The sequence below is a fragment of the Myxocyprinus asiaticus genome, chromosome 4 (assembly GCF_019703515.2).
Source record: "Myxocyprinus asiaticus isolate MX2 ecotype Aquarium Trade chromosome 4, UBuf_Myxa_2, whole genome shotgun sequence".
Classification (NCBI taxonomy): Eukaryota; Metazoa; Chordata; class Actinopteri; order Cypriniformes; family Catostomidae; genus Myxocyprinus; species Myxocyprinus asiaticus.
The window spans coordinates 55,106,029-55,132,232 of NC_059347.1; the positions used below are offsets into that span (position 1 = coordinate 55,106,029).

The 26,204-nt window shown below is 39.9% G+C and overlaps 1 protein-coding gene across 4 annotated transcripts in view; it reads left to right on the forward strand.

Annotated features, from left to right (window-relative positions):
- The window catches only part of ksr2 (kinase suppressor of ras 2), a 159,740-nt gene that overhangs the window by 57,589 nt on the left and 75,947 nt on the right, over positions 1–26,204 (forward strand). For all 4 annotated transcript variants that reach the window (XM_051692674.1, XM_051692665.1, XM_051692650.1 and 1 more), the window contains exon 6: positions 17,382–17,557. In XM_051692674.1, the coding sequence (XP_051548634.1) occupies positions 17,382–17,557 (176 nt within the window). The remainder of the gene's footprint in view (positions 1–17,381; positions 17,558–26,204) is intronic.

The window sequence follows — 26,204 nt, forward strand, 5'->3', positions numbered from 1 at the left end:
CTCACAGCACATCCAGTTACTTATCGTTTTATTTATACAAAATACACATTTACAAATACATAATTCTTTGGAGTTAACTTTTTCTGCAGTGTAAAAATCTTAATACTTAACAGCCAATTATAGAAAAATGCCTTCACACTGTTGCATTCACAAATAGATGTATAATAACACATTACAGGCTAATTTAAGGTAGTGTCAATTTTACAGATTTTAAGAGTTAGCTCATCCATAAAATTAAAATGCTGTCATCATATATACACCCTCATATGTTCTGAACCTTAGACATTTTTATTCTTTGGAACACAAAAGGAGATTGTAACAGTTATGGAAAGGAGGAAGCTGGGGCCAGATTGACAAAACACGTAGACATTTATTGATGCACTTTTCAGTCGCACACAATAAGGCCGCTTTTCAGCAGTACACAAAAGGTTTGCTTTTCAGCAACACCACACTGACACGCAGATACATACAGATAGCTTCATGCGTCTCTCTCTCTCTCATCTGCCGCTGTCTCCTCTCCTCAAATACTCTTGCCGCCCCTCACTGGAACGCAAGACCGGTGTGGCACACAGGTGTAGCTCATTCACCAATTATCTTCCCAGCCTTGCTCTGCCCAGACACTGCTCAGTCCCGCCCTGCTCGCCACAGAGATATAATGCAGAACATTAGAGACTGACATTCTCAGTCACCATATTCTTTCATTGCATCTTTCTTTTTTATAAAAGTGAATGGTTGACTGGAATAATTTCTCAGCTCTATAGGTCCATACAATGCAAGTGAATGGGTGCCAACATTTTTAAACTCCAAAATACACATAAGGGCAACATAAAAGTACTCCAGACGACTCTAGTGGTTAAATCAATGTCTTCTGAAGTGATATGATAGGTGTTGGTGAGAAACAGATCAATATTTAAGTCCTTTTTTTACTATAAATTATCCTCCCTGCTCAGACAATCTCCACTTTAGTTTCACATTCATCTTCTTCACCCCCTACTGGGCAGAGAGGAGAATTTATGAGAAAAATGCCTTAAATACTGATCTGTTTCTCACCCACACCTATCATATCATGTCTGAACACATGGATTTAACCACTGGAGTCATATAGATTACTTTTATTCTCCCTTTATGTAGATTTTGGAGCTTCAAAATTTTGGCTCCCATTCACTTCCATTGTGAGGACCTACAGAGCTGAAATATTCTCCTAAAAATCTTAATATGGGATGTCAGGAGGATGAGTAAATCATGAGAGAATTTTAATTTTGGGATGAACTATCCCTTTAAGTCTGATTTTTAGAAAAGCAATAGCACACATTTTCTCAACAAGCTGCAAGATTTGAGGCATCATTCAAGTGTGTAGCACAGACTGAGTGACACAAGTTATCCACAGAAGTTTAATACTATGGTTAACCATACCCTTCGGCATGAGAGAAATATTAATAGTGATGCTTGCCTTAGCCAGCACCAGAGATAACAGAATTAACTGGTATTTTAGTTGCAACTTTGGTTACCATGGTAAATTTTTTAAGGGTCTCAGCCACACACACATACAGTTTCAAAGGCACAAATAACCCAACACACACCCAAACAGACATTCACACATACACACTTTATTTGGTCTTGTATATATCTGTGTTGTGAGACTGGGGCTCTTATAAAAATCCTTATTAAATGGAAATATTAAATTCACCCCCTGCTCCTTTCCTTCACCTCTATGACACATTCTTCCCTCTGTTCTGCTGAGCAAATAATGAGCGTAGGTGAAGTTTAATGAAGCCTAACTATCCCTATTCCTCGCTATTAGCACTGCTCTTACTTAGAGGAGAGTCCAGTGCAAGCATTACACTCCTTTAGTCTGACCATCGGCATAAAGTCTGGTCCACATTGCTCTTTAGTCTGGACAAGAGCTACTCACTTAGACAGGAAAAGATCATCTGAACAACATGGAAAATGACAAACCACTGTTTGTTCCCTATTTCTGCAACCTGGTTTCATAGAATCACATTACTGTACCTACATTTTTGCCAAATTATTTTTAAGTGGCTTGTTGTACGTATTGTGGCAGTTTACTAATGAAATGAACATGAACTACTTTCACTCAAATCACAAGAAGAACACCAGATTATCACACTTACTTTTCGCACTAACCCTGACCCCTAACTCAAACCCATCCAAACACTTTTACTATAATGCATGATTTGTAAGGTGATACATTTTAATATTTGCTTTACATAACCAACTACATTTACAAGCCTGATCGAGTGCAATTAAATTGTGCAGTTGCTCTATTAACAGACCGTTGCACTTGCAATGCAAAGGACTAGTGTATGAATCCTGAAGAACACGCGAGTCGACATGTGAGATGAAAGTGTCATAAAAGCACCATTAAATGACATGGAGTTTTCCAAACTAAGTTTGGGAGGAGCTTTTTCATTTAATCCGACCAGCCACATTGCCAGAGTAATTAATAATTTTAATAATTAATAATTTTCTTTATTTATCACACATTATACATTTGCACATATACGGTGAAATTCTTCTTTTTCACATATCCCAGCTAGGCTGGGGTCAGAGTGCAGGGTCAGCCATGATACGGCGCCCCTGGAGCAGATAGGGTTAAGGGCCTTGCTCAAGGGCCCAACAGTGGCATCTTGGCAGTGCTGGGGCTTGAACCCCCGACCTTCTGATCAGTAACCCAGAGCCTTAACCGCTGAGCTACCACTGCCCATAAGTTTTCGCATATCCCAGCCAAGCTGGGGTCAGAGCGCAGGGTCAGCCATGATACGGCGCCCCTGGAGCAGATGGGGTCAAGGGCCTTGCTCAAGGGCCCAACGGTGGCACCGTGGCGGTGTTGGGGCTTGAACCCCTGACCATCTAGTCATTAACCCAGAGCCTTAACCGCCAAGCCACCACTGCCCCTAAGCGTATATAAACAGCTGCTTACCTCTATGCTGCAACAATTCTTCCGGCATCCCTCCACCACCCCAACTCCTCCCATCTATTCATCAATAACTCAACAAGCCCAGGGGGGTATTCAAGCTTGGGTCAAGTCTCGAGCCTCGAGCCCTCCCCAAGGGACAGTGAGCAAAAACAAGTTTACACTATCCTCTTCAGGATTACATTAACAGGTTGTTGTTGGGTTTTTCATCTCACATTTGCTTTTTTTCTGACACTATTGGTTAGGTTTAGATTTAAGGTTCAGGGTAGGGAGGTTGGCTTTGGTGATTTAAAACTCAATAGGGCATTAACCTCAGTGCCACACCTACCTAATAGGCAACAAAAGTGGCCCTACAATGGGTTCAGTGTAGCCAAATAATCAATTGCAGTGTGAATAGCACTGGCCACACGGGCCGGCTATATGCACGAAAATAGTCTGATGGAACCTGTCAAAACTACAAAAAAATGTAAATTTGCCATTTGTAGATCTAAGAACTGGCATGGCGACATTAGTACGACAGGTGGCTTTGTATGCAGGTGACCTGAGTTCAATTCTGCTTTTTACCAATTTCACTTTCCCCCCCATATCCATCCTATGAACAAAGACTGACAGTGGTTTAATGCCATTAAAATTCATTTATTTTAAATAAAAATTAACACAAAAGGTGTAAATAAAATGATATAACTGAAAGTAAACACAATGTCCTTGAAAAAATCGGGGCTCACTGAAGGTTGGGCAGTGTAGAGAAGGGTTTGGTTTAGGTAGGAAGTGGGGCGGTTGGCCGCACTCACGGCTTCACTGATGAAAACATCAATGGGGGGGGGGGGGGGGGGACACATTCTAGCACCCTGTCTACACCGGACACAAGCAGCGCATCGCGTCAAAAGCAATAGAACCCATTATAATCAATGATGCTGTCTACACTGAAAGCATCCGTTGCGGTGTGTCGCGTCATGCCGACAGTAAACACGTGTCCAGTTCCATTTTGCGCTGCATGTGCTGGTGCTACTACTGCCAACAACACAAATAAACAGTTTAGAACAGGGGTGCTCGTCACGTCGATCGAGATCGACTGGTTGATCGCAAGACAACCACTGGTTGATCTCCTTAACAGGTCAAACGGTAAAGGGTGTAGAGACTAGAGAGAGAAACTACTCAAATAACGAAATTCTTAAAGATCAATTTTTATTTGCTCATTTCGGCTCCCACGCGGAGAAAGAGAAGACTCATTCATATTTATGAGGAAAGCTCTACCTGATTGTTACAGTTACGATTACGGGTAGGGCTATAGTTTCTCTGACCAACCAGGTAGCGCTTTCCTGATAAATAGTACTGAATCGTCCAATCAGGTATCGCTTTCCTTGTGAATATAAATGACTCTTCCCCTGCAATCCTACGTTTCGGAAATGCACTGTCTGACAGACAGCTTCTTTTTGTTTGCGTGTGATGTGAGAGCGCTCACGGTAATGCGGATATGCACCTTTGTGATGGTCAAATACATTTCAAAATGAGGTATTGATTGAAAACACAGTCAGTTGTTTGGATTTGTATCAAAATATCATATATGTGCATTAAGACTTGCAATGTAAACAAAGCCTGATAGACCTGCCAGTGCCTATGTCATTAATATTAACAACAATAAAAAAAAAACAAGAAAACCATTAATTGCTCTTGGCTGGATAACTTTAGTAGCTTTAAATAAAATAAAAAATAATAATGTATTATAATCATACAGTGAAGACCTGTAATCCATGTGAATGTAAGAATGTTTACTTGAATACTTGATGCTGCAGTTACAAACCATTTATGATTGAAAATATTCATATTAAACAAAATAATTTTCATATAATTTAATGACTTGCTGTCAAACTTTTCAAGCATCGGTCCAGTCAGCGAGAACCAAAGAAAAACAAATCCTTAATGTCCATGTCAAATATGATCTTACATGAACAATTTCAGAAGCTTGTGTCTCCTCTCTGTCTACACTGTTGGTGACTTGGTCACTGGTCTTTTTTCTTTTTTTTTTTTTTCTTTAAAATAGATATGCCACAAACATCACCGCTACCATTAATCTAAATTCAATATAACAGCCAAATAAAAACATGGAAAAGTCAAAGAACAACATATTGTTTAGAAGTATGCTATGACATTAGATTATTGCTGTCACACACATGACTCTATGAAAGAAATCCCGAATGTCTGTCCTTGTTATTTTGCTGGAGGTTGTACATACTGTAAGACATTATTGGTCATTCAGTTTTTCAGCGAAAAAGACTAACAATAAAGAGGTCAGAGATTTAAAACTCAATGAAAGTTACCAAAATGTTTCATCTGTTTAACAAAATAACTTACAGTAGTCAAAGATGACTACTGCAGGCTGTTGGGTTGATTAATATTATCCACATTGTCTGCGTTTACTCAAACTGATTTGCTGAATCTAAATGTGGCCTGTGAGCGCTAGCCAATGGTATTGCTGCTTTTGAGTTAGTTCCGCCCACTGCCGAAGCCAGGGCCATTGCAATGTATTCTGGGCCCCCTGACTGTATATTGCTCTGGGCCCCTTTCCTATTAAAAAATGCAGTTTAGACTTTGTTGTGGGATCCTTTGGACCAGTGGACCCCTAGAATCATTCCCACCTTTCACCCCACTTGCTACGGCCCTGGCTGAAGCAACCAGCTGGCAGAGGCTTCTGCTGGGTTTTAAAGGTTTCGGTTTAGGCAAACGGCTGAACTTTTTTCCCCTCGCACTACAATTAAGCAAAATAAACGTATTAAAATGTAATTATTATTTCTCAAAAAGTGGGGGTGACGAATTTAGTTATTTCTAAAAGTGAGGGGGGCATGTCTCCCTCAGTTGTACTGGTTCCTACGCCCCTGGTGAGGTGAGTGGTTGGCAGCTTTATCCAGCGGCTCTACATCTTAGGAGCCGGTGGAGAGCAAGGGTCATGATGTGCACCCAGGGATATTAAGGAACCACGCAATATAATTTTGCACAAATTTCACCAAAGTCACGCAATGTTCACAAGATCAGGCTGTATTTACGTGGTATTTAGTGGAGATTTACAGTACATGGTAAGTCTGAAATAAGAAATAACCTTGAGAACAATGTGAAATATACTGTATACAGGTGTGATCTCATTTACTTGAATTTCTTTCAAAGATTTACTGCCATGAATCGTACACATTTTTGGGAAAAGATCTTGCCATTTTTTGTGTTCAGTATGCATGGCCTAAGAACAGTCTGAAGCGAAAATTAACTCTTCACACGCTGCAAAAAATTATTCTCTTATTTTGTATTTTCCAGGGAAAATATCTAAAAATTCTTAACGAGGTACATTTATACAGTATATACATTTATACATATATACAAGCAAATATAGCAAAATAAATTAATTCTTGTTTTGAGAGAAATCTAACAACATTTTTATGTTTAAAACAAGAAACTATGTGCCAATAGGGTTAGAAAAGTAAATATAATTCAAAGAAATTATATAGAATATCAAAGCAACTGCAAAGCAATGTGCAAAAAATCCATATACATTATATACAGATATGAACTTATTTTTACATTTGACATCCCCCCCTTCACTTGTTAGTACCTGTACATGATTTCTCATATATAAGTGGTGTAAAAAGCATTGGTTTCCATTTGCTATTTAATATGGAAGAAAAGGCCTCTAGTTCAATCATATTTATTTACTGGTCGATAATTTTGTCTTTTGAAAATAATTTGTTAAAAGTAACAAGATGTCAAGGTCTTCCGCTGTGACCGCACTGTTTCCTGCTTTTGTTATGTTCCAAAACCTGCAGCACTCACACACACACACACACACACACACACACACACACACACACACACCTTGAAGAACATCTGCTGTCAGAATTTGTCATATCCACACACTTATGCCTAATGCACTTGGACACTTACATATCATTGTCATCAGTGACAGCACTGCCATGCACAAACACATCATTTCCAAAAAGTTTCAACAGCTCTACAAAAACAAAACCCTCACAGTTTTCCTTGGCATCTTCAGTGACCATTAGATTACATTATTTTTCCCATTTTGGAAATACATTGTTTTTTTCTTCTTCTTCTCAAATCAAATCACTTTATTGTCACACAGCCATATACACAAGTGCAATGGTGTGTGAAATTCTTGGGTGCAGTTCCGATCAACATAGCAGTCGTGACAGTGATGAGACATATACCAATTTACAATAACATCAAATTAACACAACACAATTTAAACATCTGTTATACACATAATTACACTCAACAATATACAAATAATAACATACACTGTACAGTATACAATACGCTGTTTTTTTTTGTTGTTGTTTTTTTTACTATATAGATACACATTATTCAATAAAAATAAAAAATAAAAAAATATATATATAAAAAAAAGTATATATATATATATATATATATATATATATATATATATATATATATAGAATGTACAGTATTGTACTGTATTGACATTCAGGCTGTCGGTTGATAGTCAGTTGTTAAGAGAGAATATAATATAATAATAATATAATTTATGACAGTCCGGTGTGAGATATAAGAGTAAGGGTAATAAAGTGCAGTGCTGATGTATTTTGATCGTGGGAGATCAAGAGTTCAGAAGTCTGATTGCTTGGTGGAAGAAGCTATCATGGAGTCGGCTGGTGCAGGTCCTGATGCTGCGATACCGCCTACCTGATGGTAGCAGTGAGAACAGCCCATGGCTCGGGTGGCTGGAGTCTCTGATGATCCTCCGAGCTTTTTTCACACACCGCCTTGTATATATTTCCTGGAGGGAGGGAAGCTCACCTCCGATGATGTGTCTGGCAGTTCGCACCACCCTTTGCAGTGCTTTGTGGTTGTGGACGGTGCTATTGCCGTACCAGGCGGAGATACAGCCAGTCAGGATGCTCTCCACAGTGCAGGTGTAGAACCGTGTGAGGATGTGGCGGTTCATTCCAAACTTCCTCAGCCGTCTCAGGAAGAAGAGGCGCTGATGAGCCTTCTTCACAACGACTTCAGTGTGGACCATGTGAGTTCCTCAGTGATGTGGACACCCAGGAACTTGAAGCTGCTGACTCTCTCCACTGGTGCTCCATTGATGGTGATGGGACTGTGTTCTCTGTCTTTTCTTCTGAAGTCCACCACAAGCTCCTTTGTCTTACTGACATTGAGGGAGAGGTTGTGCTCCTGACACCAGTGTGTCAGGGTGTGCACCTCCTCTCTGTACGCTGTTTCATCATTGTCGGTGATCAGACCTACCACCGTCGTGTCATCAGCAAACTTAATGAAGGCATTGGAGCTATGTGTTGCCACACAGTCATGTGTGTACAAGGAATACAGTAGTGGGCTGAGAACACAGCCCTGTGGGGCTCCAGTGTTGAGGGTTAGTGATGAGGAGATGTTGCTGCCTATTCTAACCACCTGGCGTCTGCTTGACAGGAAGTCCAGGATCCAGCTGCACAGCGAGCTGTTTAAGCCCAGAGCCCGGAGTTTCTCATCTAGCTTGGAGGGCACTATGGTGTTGAATGCTGAGCTGTAGTCTACAAACAGCATTCTCACATAAGTGTTCTTTTTTTCCAGGTGGGAGAGAGCAGTGTGTAGTGTAGATGCAATGGCATCATCAGTGGAGCGGTAAGCAAACTGCAGCGGGTCAAGAGAGAGTGGCAATACAGAGCAGATGTAATCTCTGATTAGTCTCTCAAAACATTTGCTGATGATGGGGGTCAGAGCAACAGGACGCCAGTCATTTAAACAAGTTATTTTTGGTTGTTTTGGTACAGGCACAATGGTGGATGTTTTAAAGCATGTGGGGACTACAGACAAAGAGAGGGAAAGGTTGAAAATGTCCGTAAAAACACCAGCCAGCTGGTTTGCACATGCTCTGATGACGCGGCCCGGAATGCTGTCTGGGCCCGCGGCTTTGCGGATATTCACCCGTCGGAAGGATCGGGTTACATCCGCTACAGAGACAGAGAGTGAACTAACCTCTGTAGCTTCAGCCGCGAGAGCTCTCTCCGGGAGGGCGGTGTTATTTCCCTCGAAACGAGCATAAAAAGTATTTAGCTCATCCGGTAGAGAGGCAGCGGTGTTCATGGCGGAGTTTTTATTCCCTTTAAACTCCGTAATGATGTTAATTCCCTGCCACATGCTTCTAGAGTTGGTGGTGCTAAACTGTCCTTCAGTCTTGCTCCTGTACTGGCGTTTTGCGGTTCTGATAGTTTTCGGAGGGCATAACTGGCTTGTTTATGCTCCTCCGCGTTCCCGGAATTAAAAGCGGAGGTCCACACATTAAGTGCCGCGCGAACATCGCTATTGATCCATGGTTTCTGATTCGGATAGATCCGTATTGTCCTGGTCGGAATCACTTCCTATACGCACGTTCTGATGAAACACATTACGCTATCAGCGTAAAGCTCGATGTGGTCATCAGAGGCGGACCGGAACATCTCCCAGTCCGTGTGATCAAAACAGTCTTGTAGCGTAGAGTCTGATTGGTCCGACCAGCACTGGATCGTTCTGAGGGTGGGTGCCTCCTGTTTCAATTTCTGCCTGTAAGCGGGCAGAAGCAGAATGGAAGAGTGGTCCGATTTGCCAAATGGTGGGCGGGGGAGGGATTTGTAGCCATCCCGGAACGGAGAGTAGCAATGGTCCAAAACCCGGTCCCCTCGTGTGTTGAAACTAATATGCTGGTGATATTTTGGTTCGACTGATTTTAAACTGGCTTTATTAAAGTCCCCGGTCACAATGAACGCGGCCTCAGGGTGCGCGGTTTCTTGCTCACTTATTCTCCCATACAGTTCCTTGAGTGCCCGGTCTGTGTCGGCTTGTGGCGGGATGTACACAGCAGTGATAATGACCGCTGTGAATTCCCTCGGTAGCCAGAATGGTTGACACCGAAGCATGAAAAATTCCAGATCAAGAGAACAGAAAGACTTGATAGAATGTACGAATGTACGCCTTCACTGGACTCAAGATGGCGCCGAGTATGGCTGCTGCGTTGCGAGCTCCAACACAACATAGCAATGTTTTGTTTGTTTTGTTTACAATTCTTATGTTTTTTGTCTTGGATGTTGTCTGCCTTATTGTCTACGACAGACAAACACTTTTGGACATTGGTTCAGCGATCTCACACCGAAAACCGGACTTCACATTCCTCAATGCCGACCCGCTGTTTACAAACACGCAAGCGGAGCCCTTTGTCTGGGCAGCACGGCCGCGGAAACGCAGGAGGAAAAGGGGAAACAGAGCCGGCGTTCTCATCAGAGTAAGACGCTGCGCAAATCGACCCCCGCTACCCACTATTCTACTGGCAAATATTCAGTCTCTGGATAACAAGCTCTGCGAGCTGAAAGTGTGGATCTCTTTCCAACGAGAGATGAGGGACTGCTGCATTATCTGCCTAACAGAAACTTGGATGTCTGCGGAGATTCCAGACTCAGCCATTGATTCCAGAAACATCTTCTTGACAGAGATGTTTCACCTAACAATGAAAATTCACCCTCATATTGTTCAAATTTTTAAAATATATTTTTTACATTTTAATTCTGTGAAATACAAAAGGACCTGGGCTGTCAAGCTTAAAAAAGCACCATGAAAAAGTAGTCCATACAACTAGTGTGCTACCTATTTATATTTATTTTCTTTTAATGTTCCTTTATGTACAAATGACAAATAAGTAAATGTGTGTGTGTGTGTGTGTGTGTGTGTGCGTGTGTGTGTGTGCATGTGTGTGTTTGTTTGTGTGTGTGTGTGTGTGTGTGTGTGTGCTTGCATGTGTGTGTCTGTGTTTGTGTGTGTGTGTATTCAGACCACATTACAAATTTTAAAGGAAATTTCAGACTGCAATACAGGCTATTTGTCTTAATTCAAACTTAAAAACCAGCCTTTAACCACGAAACCACAAAATAAAGCAAGTAAGAGGGAAAAGACATTAAGTGAAAAAAGAAAGAAAGTCAAGGAAGTGAAGCAAAAAGCATGAAAGTATTAAAGAATGAAATCTGTCATCAACAGTTATCTGCCAGTCGGTTGTTTTCCCTATCAACTTGTTTATCAACCTTTATCTGTCTGTTTGAATATCTCTTTTTCTCCATCTTTCTCTTTTTTCCCCCTTCTCTCTCGTGTTCCTGTCTTGGTTCTCCTTGTGCAATAAGAAAGCCCACCTCTCTCACATGCACACTGTCAGTATTTGTCAAATCCACACACAAATGCACTCTGCACTTGGAGACTCACATATCATTGTCATTCATGGTAGCATTGCTACACATACACAAACACACACATAAACACAATGGCCAAAATTACAGAAAGAAAAAGCATTTTTATTTTCATTTTTTACCACAGCTGCCTTCCTGGCTTCTTTATTTAATACTGTTGATCTATAGATGTATTTTTTCAAAATAAAATCATTCTTTTTACTAATCTGAACTTTTGATGCAAAATGTTTATGTTCAGATGTTACATATCGGCAGGGTTGGGGAGTAACGGAATACATGTAACGGGATTACGTATTTAAAATATAAAATATAAGTAACTGTATTCCACTAGTTACAATTTATATCATTGGTAATTAGAATACAGTTACATTCCAAAAGTATTTTGATTACTGTAGAGATTACTTTGCATTTTATTGTCATTTGTTTCATTTAATATTCAGTCCTTTCAAATGGAAAACATTTATACATATAAATGATGCGATCCAAAGTGAATTTGAACAGCGGTGAAACACTTTCTTATGATGTGTTACATTCATATGAGCAGACAGAGAAGTACGTTTGAAGTAAGTTTGGAGCAGAAGAAATAGAAATAAACCTTGTGTAAATTGTCAGCTTTATGCTAAGCTAAAATGCTATTTCTAGCCATTTTACATGCACGTTACCAGGCACGATCATATTTTTTTATCAAGAAAATTCTTTCTTTCTTTTTTTCTAGTAAGACCTTTGATATTAGGGCAAAAATCGTATTCTTGATAATAATATTTGTATTGTTTTCCTGTAAAAATATCTAAAAATCCTTAAAACAAGATCAGTTTGATTTATCTTATTTTAGAAACAACACTGCATTAGATATTTAGGTTTTTCAGAGAATGTATTTTTAACATGTGTATTTTGTCTTACTGTACTGGCAGAGTTTTTATAATCAAAACAAGTGAAAAAATCTACCAGTGCTGAAGAAGTAATCCAAAGTATTTAGAATACGTTACTGACCTTGAGTAATCTAACGGAATACGTTACAAATTACATTTTACAGCATGTATTCTGTAATCTGTAGTGGAATACATTTCAAAAGTAACCCTCCCAACCCTGCATATTGGCTAGCCTGCCTGCCACGACCTCAGTCTGACAGCCCTCTCCTTTCTGTTGTCTGTTAATGTGTTTGAGCTCATGGCTCTGTTTTGTTTTCTGTCTGCCATGCGCTCTCCTAATCCTGCCTGCTTGTTTCCTCTTGCCATGCCCCCTTGTTTAGTCCTCCTCATGTTGATTGTCTGCACCTGTTCCTCATGTGTTTGGTTCTATATATTGTACCCTCTATCCTCTTGTGTTTGTTGAATTGTTTTGTGAGATTTGTTAGTTTGTTAGAATGTTCAACTGTTCATCTGTTCCAGTTCTGTTTCTGTTTCCGGTTGGTTCAAGTTATTGTCTTTAATTCTGGTTTAGTTTGTTTTCTCTCCGTTGTGAGAGTTTTGTGTCACCTGTTTGTTTCTGTTGTTTAAATAAAAATGTTTACTTTAACTAATTCCTGCGCTTGGGTCCTTCTTCCTGCTTATGTACCGTGACCGAACGATTCAACCACAAATGGACCCAGCAGGAATGAGCTTTTTTTATTTTTGTTCTGAGTCTCTGGTTCGCCAAAGAGCTGCTAAAGCCGAAAAGCTCTTTGGTCTTCCTCAGGGGGACCAGCCGGCGATGGAGTATTCGTTGGAATTTCTAGCGTTGGCCTCGGGTTTGGGCTTCAACCAGGAATGCCTCACTGATCTCTTTGTGGCAGGCCTGGTTGAGCCCATCAAGTCTTGTATTCCTGTTGGGGGTGAAGAGGGATGTCTTTCCGAGACCATACATTTGGCTTTAAAATGGGAATATTTTATCTCAGCCTGTGTCTCGGAGGGATTTCTCTCTTCATCCCAGCCCAAGGACAGCGATGCCCCTCACCAATGGTGAATACTGCAGCCCCTCTTCCCATCACTCGTAGGAGGAGGAGGAAGAGATGGAGCTCCACCTCTGAGTCTGTGACTGCTGACTGCCAGGAGGCAGCGGCTGTTCCCGCTGCTGACTGCCAGGTCACAGAGGCCATTCCCCAGTCGCTGCCGGCGTTCCCGGCCATGGAGGCACTTTCCCAGTCGCCACCAGCAGTGCTTTCGACCGTACAGAGGAGGAGAAGAAGCCGAGTAAGGCTTCCCCATTCGCTGCCAGCACTCACGACCACGGAGGCCGTTCCCCAGTTGCTGCCAGCACTCACGACCACGGCAGCCATCGAGCCCATCTGGTTCCCCGTGGCTGTCGACGAGCCCGTCCGGTTCCCCGTGGCCGTCGACGAGCCCGTCCTGTTCCCCGTGGCCGTCGACGAGCCCGTCCGTTTCCCTGTGGCCGTCGATGAGCCCTTCCGGTTCCCCGTGGCCATTGACGAGCCCGTCCTGTTCCCCGTGGCCGTCGATAAAGTCGACCAGTTACCAGCCTTTTAATCAGTCCAGTGGCCAGCATCTGTCAGACGCCAGTTACCATTCTGTTGCTCAGCCCAGTTACCAGCACCCGTCAGACACCAGTCACCAGTCTGTTGCTCAGTCTGTTCAGTTCCCATCGGGTGCCACTCACTCAGTCCTGTCCCCAGTGGTCATTGACTAGTCTGACCCAGTCCTGTCCCCAACAATCACCAACCTGTCTTTTTAGCCCTGTGAGGTCCCTGCCCAGTTTGACCAGCCCTCTGCGGTCCTCACTCGGTCTGACCCAGTCCTGTCCCCAGCAGTTGTCGACCTATCTGACCCAGTCCTGTCCCCTATGAATAACGACCAGTCTGTCCAGTCCACTGTGGCCACCACTGACTTCACCAGCTGCTCAGCAGCTTGGACTTTGCCTTGGTCTCCAGGTTCCCCTCTGGTTTGGCCCTGGCCTCTGGGTCCTTCTCTGGCCCCGCCATGGCCTTCCAGTCATCCTACAGACTGCCTCAGACCAACCCTCTGGTGTCCCCCACCCCCCCTGGTTTGTTATCTGTCCCTTGGCCTAGTCTGTCTAGTTTGGATGCCAAGGGGTGTCCGTTGGGGGGGGGGGGGGGGGGGGGCACCTCGGTTTGAAAGCCCTCTTCTTTCTGTTGTCTGTTAATGTGTTTGTGTCTGTCTTGTTTTTGAGCGCATGGCTCTGTTTTGTTTTCTGTCTGCTTGTTTCCTCTTGCCACGCCTCCATGTTTAGTCCTCAGGTTGATTGTCTGCACCTGTTCCTCATGTGTTTGGTTCTATATGTTGTGCCCTCTTTCCTCTTGTGTTTGTTGAATCGGTTTGTTAGAATGTTCTTCTGTTCCAGTCCTGCTTCCGGTCGGTCCTAATTAGTCTTTAATTCTGGTTTATGTTTTGTTTGTTTTCTCTCCCTTGTGAGTTTTGTGTTGCCTGTTTGTTTCTGTTGTTTAAATAAAAAATACTTACTCTTTCCTGCGCTTGGGTCCTTCTTTCTGCTTATGTACCGTGACACTGCCTTGCCTTTTCCTTCCCTTAATGGTATTCTCTGTAATTTTTGTCTATGTTTTACAGGTGGATATGGCAGTAGTCTTAGATTTACTTTAAAATGACAAATAGCAGTGTGGATGCAACATCATGCCAAAACAATAGTTTTTGCCATCATAGAAATGTGCTTTTTGTGTTTGATAATTGGGAGTTAAAGAAGTCTGATAAAATAGGTAGTTTTTGTCTGATGCAAAATAAAACCTGCTTCTATTAGGTTACTGATATGCCTGGAATCTTTATTGCATCTGAGTGTTCATGATTTTAAGCATATTTTTGAAAAGTACTAATAATTTATTTAGGGGTAAGATGTTTTGAGGAAAAACACTGAGTGCACCTGTTAGTTTATTAACAACTTTATCTATCTCTCCCTTCTAAGTTGAAAACTTAGTAAACATCCTCTTTTCAGATGAAAACTATGCTTAGACATAAATCAGATCCAATTTGTTCATTCACGTTACAGTTAGAAGTGGCCTCTGTGAGTGATCCAGGACCATTGAAAATCACCAGTCAGGGATCCACACTCTTTCTTTTGAAGTTCTTTAAAATGATACCACAAGCCCTTTGAAATATTTACATCTGTGTTGGTGTAATTAGAGCTCCTATTACAATTGATTACATAGAACAAATATGAAAATGCCTGTTTTTAAGAGTGCTGTCTGGACAAATACAATACTTTGATGAAGATTCACACCATTGTAAAGATTCAATGATAGTCTAAATAGTTCACCCAAAATGAAAATTCTATCATTTACTCACCCTCATGTTTTTCCAACTCTGTATTATTTTTTGTCCTTCGGTGAAACACTAAGAGTGCTTTGAGAGCACTAAGTGCTAAGCACAGCGCTATGCGATAAATCATAAGCGCAAAGTCTATGGGTATGGCCATGTAGTTTTGGTATTTTCGTGCAAGCATGCGCAAAGTCTACGCACAAGACGGTTTGGTGAAATTGCGCATGCAAAGTGCTTATAGGCTGGGTCAAGTGCAATTTAATTCGGAGGTTCTTCTCTGGCTATTGCAGCATCTGCATCCTGTTTTATAGTCCATTCCCTGTCCAGCACCAGTGATATAAACAAAGACAGCACATTCATAAGAAGTTGGTTGTGGAAATGGGCTGTATGCATTTAATTAGGAGAATAGAAATATAGACTTTCGTTCTTCTGTGTGAAATGGGAGCCAGCTGGTACATGATAGCTGTGCAGTGTGTGTAAACCTCACTTCCCTGGCCTCAAGTGGCACTCTAGCGACTGACGCTAGAGGCAGTAGCCTTTAGCCTCCTCGTTAGTGCACCCGCCTCCCATGCTGGCTGATGCCAGTACGGATCCTGTTTGGAGCGGGTCCAGCAAGACCGGTTACAGTGGTGCCGTGACCCGAATGGGAGTTAGGTTTAGGGGGGTGAGTGTAACAGGAGCCAGTTGGTACGTGATAATTGTGCAATGCGTATAAACCATTCTCCCCTGGCCTCAAGTGGTGCACTAGCGACTGACGCTAGGGGCTTTAGCATTTAGCCTCCTCGTTAGCATGCCCGCCTCACATGCCGGAGATGCCGATTCAAATCCCGCTCGGAACGGGTCGAGCAGGACCAGTTAAATGTGCATTAACTGCTTCCTTGTTGAATGTCTGGCATATTTCTATGACATTAGCTATGTTTCCATTCAAACTGCAAATTAAATTTATGTGAAAAAACCATTATATCGCAAAAACAATGTGCAAATAAAAACACGTTTCCATCCCATGTGCTCAAAAGAACAAAATCATCACTTCTGGAGAAATTGTAGCCACTGTGACTCCTTTATTACTAAAATACTCATGGTTTAGTGCACACAGACAAAACACTTTAAGAACTTGTTTCATGTCTGGTAGCGACAGCAGGTCACAGTTCTGCACTATGTGTGTGCGTTCCTCCTTGCTTATGTCTTTGTCATGTGGATCAATAAGATATTTTTCAAAAGTGTCAAGAAACCTGCTCTTCAGCACAGTTCAAGTTTGTATTCGACTTATTTGCTCTGCAAACTCTATGCTGGCTTTGGATTTTCTAGACACCGTTATTTCAGGATGACCAGAGCAACATTTCAGATGCGATGATTGGTCCCCTGGTTAGTCCATTTATGAACGAGTTATTCAGTCACATTCCTTGTTTAATGCACATCTTGTATTGTATTGTAGAAGTACATGAAGGTAAGTAAATGATGAATATTTTCATTTTTTTGCTGTTTTTGTTACTGTTCCTTTAATTTGCTGATCCATATTTGTCTGTCTCATTGTCTTCTTGTCATTTTCAAATTCACTTATGTAGAGACATCTTTTCTGAACATTAAGAAACCCTCTTTTGCACACCCACCCACACATACAAACACACACACACACATGCACAGCAAATAGGTTTAATTGGATTTGAATGTTATAATGTGTGTTTTTTGTTGAATTGCTGATAGAGGCCTCACAGTGAGTTGCTGATAACCTGTGCTTTCTTTATTCATAGTGTGCAGTCAGAAATCTCAGCTGAAGAAAAACCTGTGTCTAAATAAGCTACACTTTAAGCAACATTGTATGTTAGCAGTGTGAGATGAATATGTGTGTGTTTTCCTTATTAAGCCACAGTACTGTATGTTTGTGAGAAGCACTCAAAGCAGCAACAAAAATTTTAGTATGCATGATCTTAACCAGAAACACATTGTGGTCTTGTTTTCTTGTGGGTTCATTGGTTTTTCTTTTGAATCTCTTTGTAGAGCAAAAAAGAAGAACAAGCCATTGAACCTGAAGATTAACAGCAGTGTGGCGGGCAGCTGTGAAAACCTGCCGACCCAGCGTTCTCCTCTCCACTCCGATCACTCTCTCCGCTCCTTCTTCTTCCCCAATTTTGTCCCTTCGACGCCACCAGTGCACTCAGACACCCCCTCAGCAAGTGAGTAATCAGCACATTTCTGGCCCTCATGTCAGCCATGTCCGGATAGGAATTATGTAGCATCCAAAAATGTTGGCGTACAAGTTATTCGCACTATCTTTATTTATTTATTTATTTTTAGATTCTTCCAATTAGTCACCCTTTGCCTAGATCAGAAGTTTTCAAACTTTTTAATGACAAGGACCCATAAAATATGATGATTCCCTTGCAATGGAGCCACTTACCAAAATATTAAGTCAGCTTTATATTTTCATATATTAAGACCCATTTATACAACATTAGAAAAGTATGATATTATGAAGACAACTTTTTTTTTTTTTCTAAAGCAAAATAATTTCCTCTTATTTGTCATTGTGCTTAAGCAGGAGAACTCAACTTTGTAAAGCCCAGGGGGCGCAAAGCAGATCGCTGTAGCCCTGAGGGACATACTTTTTTTTTTAATCGTTTTTTTTAATTATTATTATTCAAACAAATATTTTAATTAATTTTGTAGCTAAACATGTTATTTTATTACATCATGGAAACATGCTATTAGCAAATACATTTTCTGGGAATATACAACGAATATACATTTAGGTACATTGTTTTTTTTTTTTACTTTTTACCCAAACAGCATTTAAATGTTTTGAAAACACTTAATAAATGTCATTAACAATATTAAAAACATTACTTCATTATCTAATATTTACCAAATCATTAGTGAAAGTCAACATTATATTAAAATTGACCAGGACTGCATTTCCCAAAAGCATCGTTAGCCAGCTATGGTCGTAAGATTTATCGTTACCAACATAGTTCAACGATTTGGTGTTTCCCGAAATCGTAGTTCCAGAACTACAGCTCTTTACCTGTGGTTAGAAGCATAGGTCCTTTCATAGTTTTCACTTCACTGAGGCTTCTATATCTATTATTCTGTTTCCATGTTAACGCACAAGTGCCGTTTTTGGCTGCGTTCCAAATGGGATAAATCAACATCCGTAGGGCACTTCATAGGGAGACCAATCATAATAGATCAAACTGAATTTTCAATAAAAATGTCTTGAATTCCAAATGACTGTTATTTTGGGGCTCCACATCTTTCAGCCCTCCACTGCTCTCACATGGATGGTAAAGACTTTAAAGGGAATAGGGCATAGGGATGATCTCGTCTGAATAGAATGTCTGATGTAGAGCAAAACACATCTATTGCAGCACAATTCATCTGTCTCATTACACGATGCACGCCGATTTCATGTCATGTTCATGTACGTGTAAATGAGCTATTATAATTTAATATTTGTGGAAGTTTTTACTCCACCCCCTGCATAATGTCATTAATGACAGTTCTATGTTGTTGAACCAACATGGTTCGAACGATGGATGTGCGACATAGTTACTACAGTTTTGGGAAACAGTCGTGACTAGCTAGTTATTTTCTCCAACGATGCATCGTACTATGGTGGTTAAGCAATGAGATAGCAATGAGTCATTGTTCGGGAAATGGACACAATGTACTTTTATAGTACACTGGTCTTATTGTGTATGTTATTCTCGAAATTCTCAATTTCGAGAATAAAGTTATAATATTTTGAGAATAAAGTCAATATTACGAGATTAATGTCGCAATATTTTGAGAATAAAATTAAAATTATGAGAATAAATTCATAGCACTATGAGATTAAAGTCTTAATATTTCTAGAATAAAGTCCAAGCATTATGAGATTAAATTATGATTATTTTGAGAAAAAGCCAAAATTATGAGAAACAGCGCATCATCACAACGACAGACTGCCGAGAAGCTTCATCAATGCAAGAAATGGATGTGGATGATTTAGTTAAATCTCTAAATTGAACGTTAGAAGCACTTAAATTGTACTTACTTAAGCACATTTCCCAAAAGTATCGTTATCTAAGTAGCACGTAAAAACGCTGGTAAATTAACTAGAGCTATGAACCCACTGTGCAACTACACGTATTGTTTTCGCATCTTTAACAGTTTATCAGATACAAAGAGACATTTAATAAATTATATTAATATATTTTGATCATTGGAAAGCCATTGTACAAGGGTTCAGAGGATAAAAGTGTTAAAAAAAATTGCACTGAAATCGATAGGCAGTCTCCACAGTCTGTGCATGCCACGTGATGGGTCTAAAGATAGATTTAAATTTACATGACACATAATACAGTATAATGTTTTATTGGCCTTCTTTGATATGCTTAATTGTAAACAGAAACAGAAACGTTCTGAACAGATTTACTTAGAAGACATATGTGAGTAATGTAACCCTGCAGTTTAAAACTTTAATCAGTTGGCCAAAAGAAATAATTAAAATATGATTAACAAAGGAGATTTGAGTGAGAGTGTGCACTAAGTGATTCACTCTCTCTCTTCCTCCTCCTCTTCTTCAGTCAAATTGCATGCTGCATAATGGCAGTAAGGCAACAAGTGCACAGTACTTAGAACTGTATCTGCATTTGGTTAGATGATCTGTTAATATTTAGATTTTATACAATTATATAATCATTTTATCCTGTTCTTTGTTCATCTGTTCAGGTCCCAGCTAAAGAAACACAACTTTAGGCTATGTGATCACGTTCATTCATGTTACATACATTTTTTGCATAACTTTCATTATTCTCGATGAAGTTAAGAATTAATAAATTTGATACTAAAGCCATCATTATTTCTGTGATTCAGTTCTGTAATAGTTAATACATTTATGTGCCTCGACAAGGTTACAAACAACTTCCATGTTTGTCAGTATGTCCACATTATTTTCATTATGAGAAGACAAAGTTTCAGCACCTTTGGACCGGACAGCTCCCTTAACGAAGCACTTACGTTCTACTTTATAACTAGCGATCTACGTGCTAGTTTGGGAAAAGTTAAGATGATTGTAAACGATCGTAAAAAACCTCACTAAGAATGAATTGTGCCTGGTAAATGCGCTGTTTACTAGCATGCACTCTCTGCAATGGTTTAGCACACCATTCACTAAAGGAATTGTACAGATCAGCCAATAGCACAAACGTGAGGGATTGACTATGTAATCGGATATCGCTAATTTTTTTAATAAAAATATCATGAATATATTTCTAGCATATTCCCCAGCCCTACGTGTGTACTTGTAGCCTTACTGCCATTATACAGTATTCAAGTACGCATGGGCATTTTAAATGGTGACTGCCATGTAAACAGATTAGGACTATTTGAATCATCATTTGGAGGGAGGACGAAGAGGAGGAGGAAGAGAGAGAGAGTGAATCACTCATTGCACACTCTCACTCTAAATTACTTTGTTAACAATATTTTAATTATTTGTTTTGGCCTATTTAAGTTTTAAACTGCAGGGACACATTACTCGCATATAAGTAAATCTGTTCAGTAAGAACATATCTTTCTGTTGCCATTACAATTATGCTTATCAAAGAAGGCCAATAAAACGTTATACTGTATTATGTGTCATGTAAATTTAGATCTATCTTTAGACCTAATTTAGACTTATCACGTGGCATGCACAGACTGAGGAGACTGCATATTGATTTCAGTGCGATTTTTTTTTCAACACATTTTATATCCTCTTAAACAGTGTACAATGGCTTTCCAATGATCAAATTATATTAATATAATTTATTAAATGTCCCTTTGTATCTGATAAACTGTGAAAGATGCAAGAACAATACGAGTAATTGCACTTTATGGATTTAAGAGCGGTTCATATTTCTAGATAATTTACAAGCGTTTTTACGTGCTACTTAGATAATGATGCTTTTGGGAAATGTGTTGTAGTAAGTCCAATTTAAGTGCTACTAATGTTCAACTTAGAGCTTCGGAAAAACCCAAATAATATATTAAAATATAAAAATATTCCGACTTTAATTTCATAATGCTATGACTTTATTCTCGAACTGGCATCCCCTTTTTCTCCCCAATATGCAATGCCCAATTCCCAATGCGCTCTAAGTCCTCGTGGAGTTGTAGTGACTCAATCTGTGGTGACGAAAGGCCATGGGCATCCTTTAAGCCGTGTCATGTATTCGAATAGTATATATGGGTTTACTCTCAAAGAAAAGCCAAACCTAAAGGTACTTGTTTTAAGATTTACTTTAGATAACTTATTGATATGCTTTTGTGAATGTTTTAACTGGAAGTTCTTTCGATTATTTCTTTTGGGATCAGAGAGGGCTGGGTTGGTTCGGGTGATGGGTTGGGTAGCATTCGTTTTAGTGACGTTGAACTTAAAAAAAATCCATGGGTACTGTTATTGGGTACCTCAATCTAGGTGGCGGAGGACAAATCTTAGTTGCCTCCGTGTCTGAGACCGTCAATCCGTGCATTTTATCATGTAGCTTGTTGAGTGCGTTACTGCGGAGACATAGTGCGTGTGGAGGCTTCACGCTATTCTCTGTGGCATCCACGCACAACTCACCACGCGCCCCACCGAGAGCGAACCACATTATAGCGACCACGAGGAGGTTACCCCATGTGACTCTACCCTCCCTAGCAACCGGGCCAATTTGGTTGCTTAGGAGACCTGGCTGGAGTCACTCAGCACACCCTGGATTCGAACTCGTGACTCCAGGTGTGGTAGTTAGTGTCTTTACTCGCTGAGCTACCCAGGCCCCTATTCTTGTAATTTTGACTTTATTCTAAAAATATTCTGATTTTAATTACATAATGCTATGACTTTATTCTTGTAATTTTGGCTTTACTCTCAAAATATTCTGACTTCAATCTCATAATTATATGACTTTATTCTCTAAATGTTTACTTTATTCTCAAAATATTATTACTTTATTCTCGAATACAGTTTTACATTTTTACTTGGTCCTAATCCTCTTCTGTACACTCAGAAATATGTCACATTATGGAAGTAAAATGGGTTTTGAACATTATTTCATGTTGACTGCAATGTTTAATTAAATAAGTAGAAATTTGATGAAGCTTTAATAATTTTATAGACCAGCATTTTATCACATTAATAAATCACTTAATAAAGGGATAGATCACCCAAAAATGAAAATTCTCTATTCATTTACTCACCCTCATGTCATCCAGATATGTATGACTTTCTGTCTTCTGCAGAACACAAATTAAGATTTTTAGAAGAATATCTCAGCTCTGTAGGTCCATACAATTCAAGTGAATTGGTACCAAAATTTTGAAGCTCTAAAAAGCACATAAAGGCCACACAAAAGTAACCCATATGACTCCAGTGATTAAATCCATATCTTCAGAAGCAATATGATAGGTGTGGGTGAGAAACAGATCAATATTTAAGTACTTTTTTACTACAAATTCTCCTCCCTGCCCTGTGGCGACATTCATGAAGAATGCGAATCACCAAAAACAAAAGCAGAAGAATGTGAAAGTGAAAGTGGAGATTGATAGTAAAAATATTAAATATTGATCTGTTTCTTACCCACACTTATCATATCACTTCTGAAGACATGGATTTAACCACTGGAGTTCTGCAGAAGAAAAAAAGTCGTACACATCTTGGATGGCATGAGGGTGAGTAAATAATGAGAGAATTTTTATTTTTGGGTGAACTTTTCCTTTAATGAAAGCTATAAACTGTTACCATACATTCTTGGTATTGTCAGACTTCCCAGGACCAATCTTAATGTCTTTTTTTAGTGACATTGTAGAGCTTTACCCCTCATATTTTTACCTGTTTAAAAGTACTGAAACAGTTTCTATCTTGGTCAACATCAATTGATCATAGCCAGTGTTGAAAGAGGTCTGATGGCGCACTTCAGCCAATTACAACTTCCTTTGTTGTCTCTTTATACAATATGACTTCCTGTCTCATCACCTATTAAAGGGCCGTGTCCCAGGACACTTGGCAGCGTGTGAGCGCATATTGGCCAATCCCAATGTCTTCTACAGCGGGGCCCCTTAGCGTGGGCTATTAGAGGAATAATGGGCCGAATGCAGGCTGTGTGGATGTGAGAAGACTGGAAATGACACAACAATGACGCAAAACACTTTTTTTTCAAAACACATTTTGGAATGACATTATCCTACAGATGGAAAAGATGAGAAAGTTTTGAATGCTTGTTTCCAGAATTATAAATTATAGACCCCCTCCAAGCTTTGGCCTGTATGTGACAATCTGGTGTGTACATTGTACATGGGTGCATTTTCTGTAACATTTGTGGGAAATATCTGATGTCACACTTATTAAAGGAATAGTTCACCCAAATATGAACATTTTGTTATCATTTTCTCACCCTTATGTTGTTTCGAACCTGTATTATTTTCTTGGCTCCGTGAAACACAAGAAGAGATGTTAAGTATGTCCAAGCTGCTCTTTTTCATACAACAAATGTGCATACTACCAAACTCCAAAAAGAACAACAAAACCTCCATAAAAGTTGTCCACATCATTGGAGCATAATTTTCCAAGACTTCTGGAGCCATAGAATAGCTCATTGTGTGAGGACTAGATTAAAACTGAAGCTGTCATTCACTGATAATCTTGCAACTCTCATTCACACTTGTGGTTAATTCCAAACTCATGCATCATGCGTGTCACATGACCAAACGCGTTGCAACATATTAAAAAAAATTTCCGCAGACGAAAGTAGAATGCTTGCTCTATTTAGGTGTTGTAAAATTGTTTGGTCCTTTATGAAATCCCAATGTCATTGACGTATATATTGTGTACATATATACACACACTGATCAGCCACAACATTAAAACCACCTGCCTAATATTGTGTAGATCCACCTAGTGCCGCCAAACAGCGCCAAACCGCATCTCAGAATAGCATTCTGAGAAACTGTTCTTCTCACCACAATTGTACAGAGCGGTTATCTGAGTTACTGTAGACTTTGTCAGTTCGAACCAGTCTGGCCATTCTCAGGTGACCTCTCTCATCAACAAGGCATTTCCATCCACAGAACTGCCACACTGGATGTTTTTTGTTTTGGCACCATTCTGGGTAAATTCTAGAGACTGTTCCCAGGTGAGCAGCAGTTACAGAAATACTCAAACCAGCCCATCTGGCACCAACAATCATGCCACGGTCCAAATCACTGAGATCACATTTTCCCCCATTCTGATTGTTGATGTGAACATTAACTGAAGCTCCTAACCCATATCTGCATGATTATTATTATTATTTGTTTTTATTTTTTGACCTAACAACTAAATTCCTCCAGAGCTTGGGTTGCAAGACCATGTTTTGAAACCAGATGAAAGATGGTTATTTAGTTGAATTTCCGGCAAGCCAGTTGCAGGGGTCTAATCTCATTGGGTTTGTGGCAGTCTCTGTAATGGCATTACTCGTGCTCTGGACCTCCCGCTGGGGCTCCAGGCCGGACACTGTGGCAGTAAGCAGACCTCACGAGTGTCGTCAGCCTTGGTAATGCGCCTGCTGTTTTTCTGCATCCAGTGATAGTTTTATTCTACACAAAAAGACAACAGTGTGCCCGAGGCCTGCGCTTCGTTGTTTCAAGTTTATTTGACATGTACACAGTAAACAAGTAGTGTACGCAATACTATTAAATGTTTACATAGGGTATAACTCTGGACAACACAATTAGAAGTTGAGAAAAGTGTATAAAAACAAAAAAACTAGATGAAAATTTTATTGATTTGTATTGTATTAATGTTATTGATTACAAATAGCGATGCATCGATGTATCTGACAATCATCGGTATTGGTCGTTAAAAGCAATTATCTGTGCTTTCGGACACCGGCTGATTGTTTTAAAGCAACAAGGCAGAGACACAGGTTAAATTTATTATTTAAATGTCTTTTGAAGTTGTATAATCAATTAACAATGTTTTGAAACGTGTTAGCATTATAAATAGCAGAACCACCAAACTATCGGCAGTGGAAGATTTTGTTTTACATAATCGTAAATCAGTATCGGCAAAACAATTTTGTAGTGGTGCATCCTTTATTATAACGGAGTGTCTATTTACACTAAGTGCAAATAGCCCATCTTGTTGGCAGAGGCTATTTACACTAACTCTGCCCACCACTGCTCAGACCAAACTCAGGACAGCCATGACAGATTTATTTGGGGTCGACTGCTAATCAAATGAAAGTGGGCATATTTGAATTTTTCGCGATGGGGCAGAGACATTAAACTGATTGACGGGTTAGACATTTAGTGGATTAAGAGATTGGATAACTAAGTGACTATTTGCGCTCCAATAATCTGGTGGAAACACAGGATTTTATGACAAAATGCACAAATTGCACAAATTTTGTGGTTACCATGATTTTACTAGAAAAATACCATGGCAATACTATGGTTACTGTAGTAAAACCATGGTTAATTTTTGTAAGGTAGGGGTAGGGGTTGGTGTAGGGTGTCTGTGTGACTCCAGATAAACACAATAAAAATGCTGAAGTAATGCCACTATAATGTATGTTAGTATTTAAACAAAGCTGTAAAAGTATTTTCCACTATTTGCGCTAGAGTGCAAATAGCATCTAACACTATTTGCACTTAGTGTAAATAGCATCTGTCACTATTTGCACTTAGTGTAAATAGCATCTGTCACTATTTGCACTTAGTGTAAATAGCATCTGTCACTATTTGCACTTAGTGTAAATAGCATTTATCACTATTTGCACTTAGTGTAAACAGCATCTATCACTATGTGCACTTAGTGTAAATAGCATCTAACACTATTTGCAC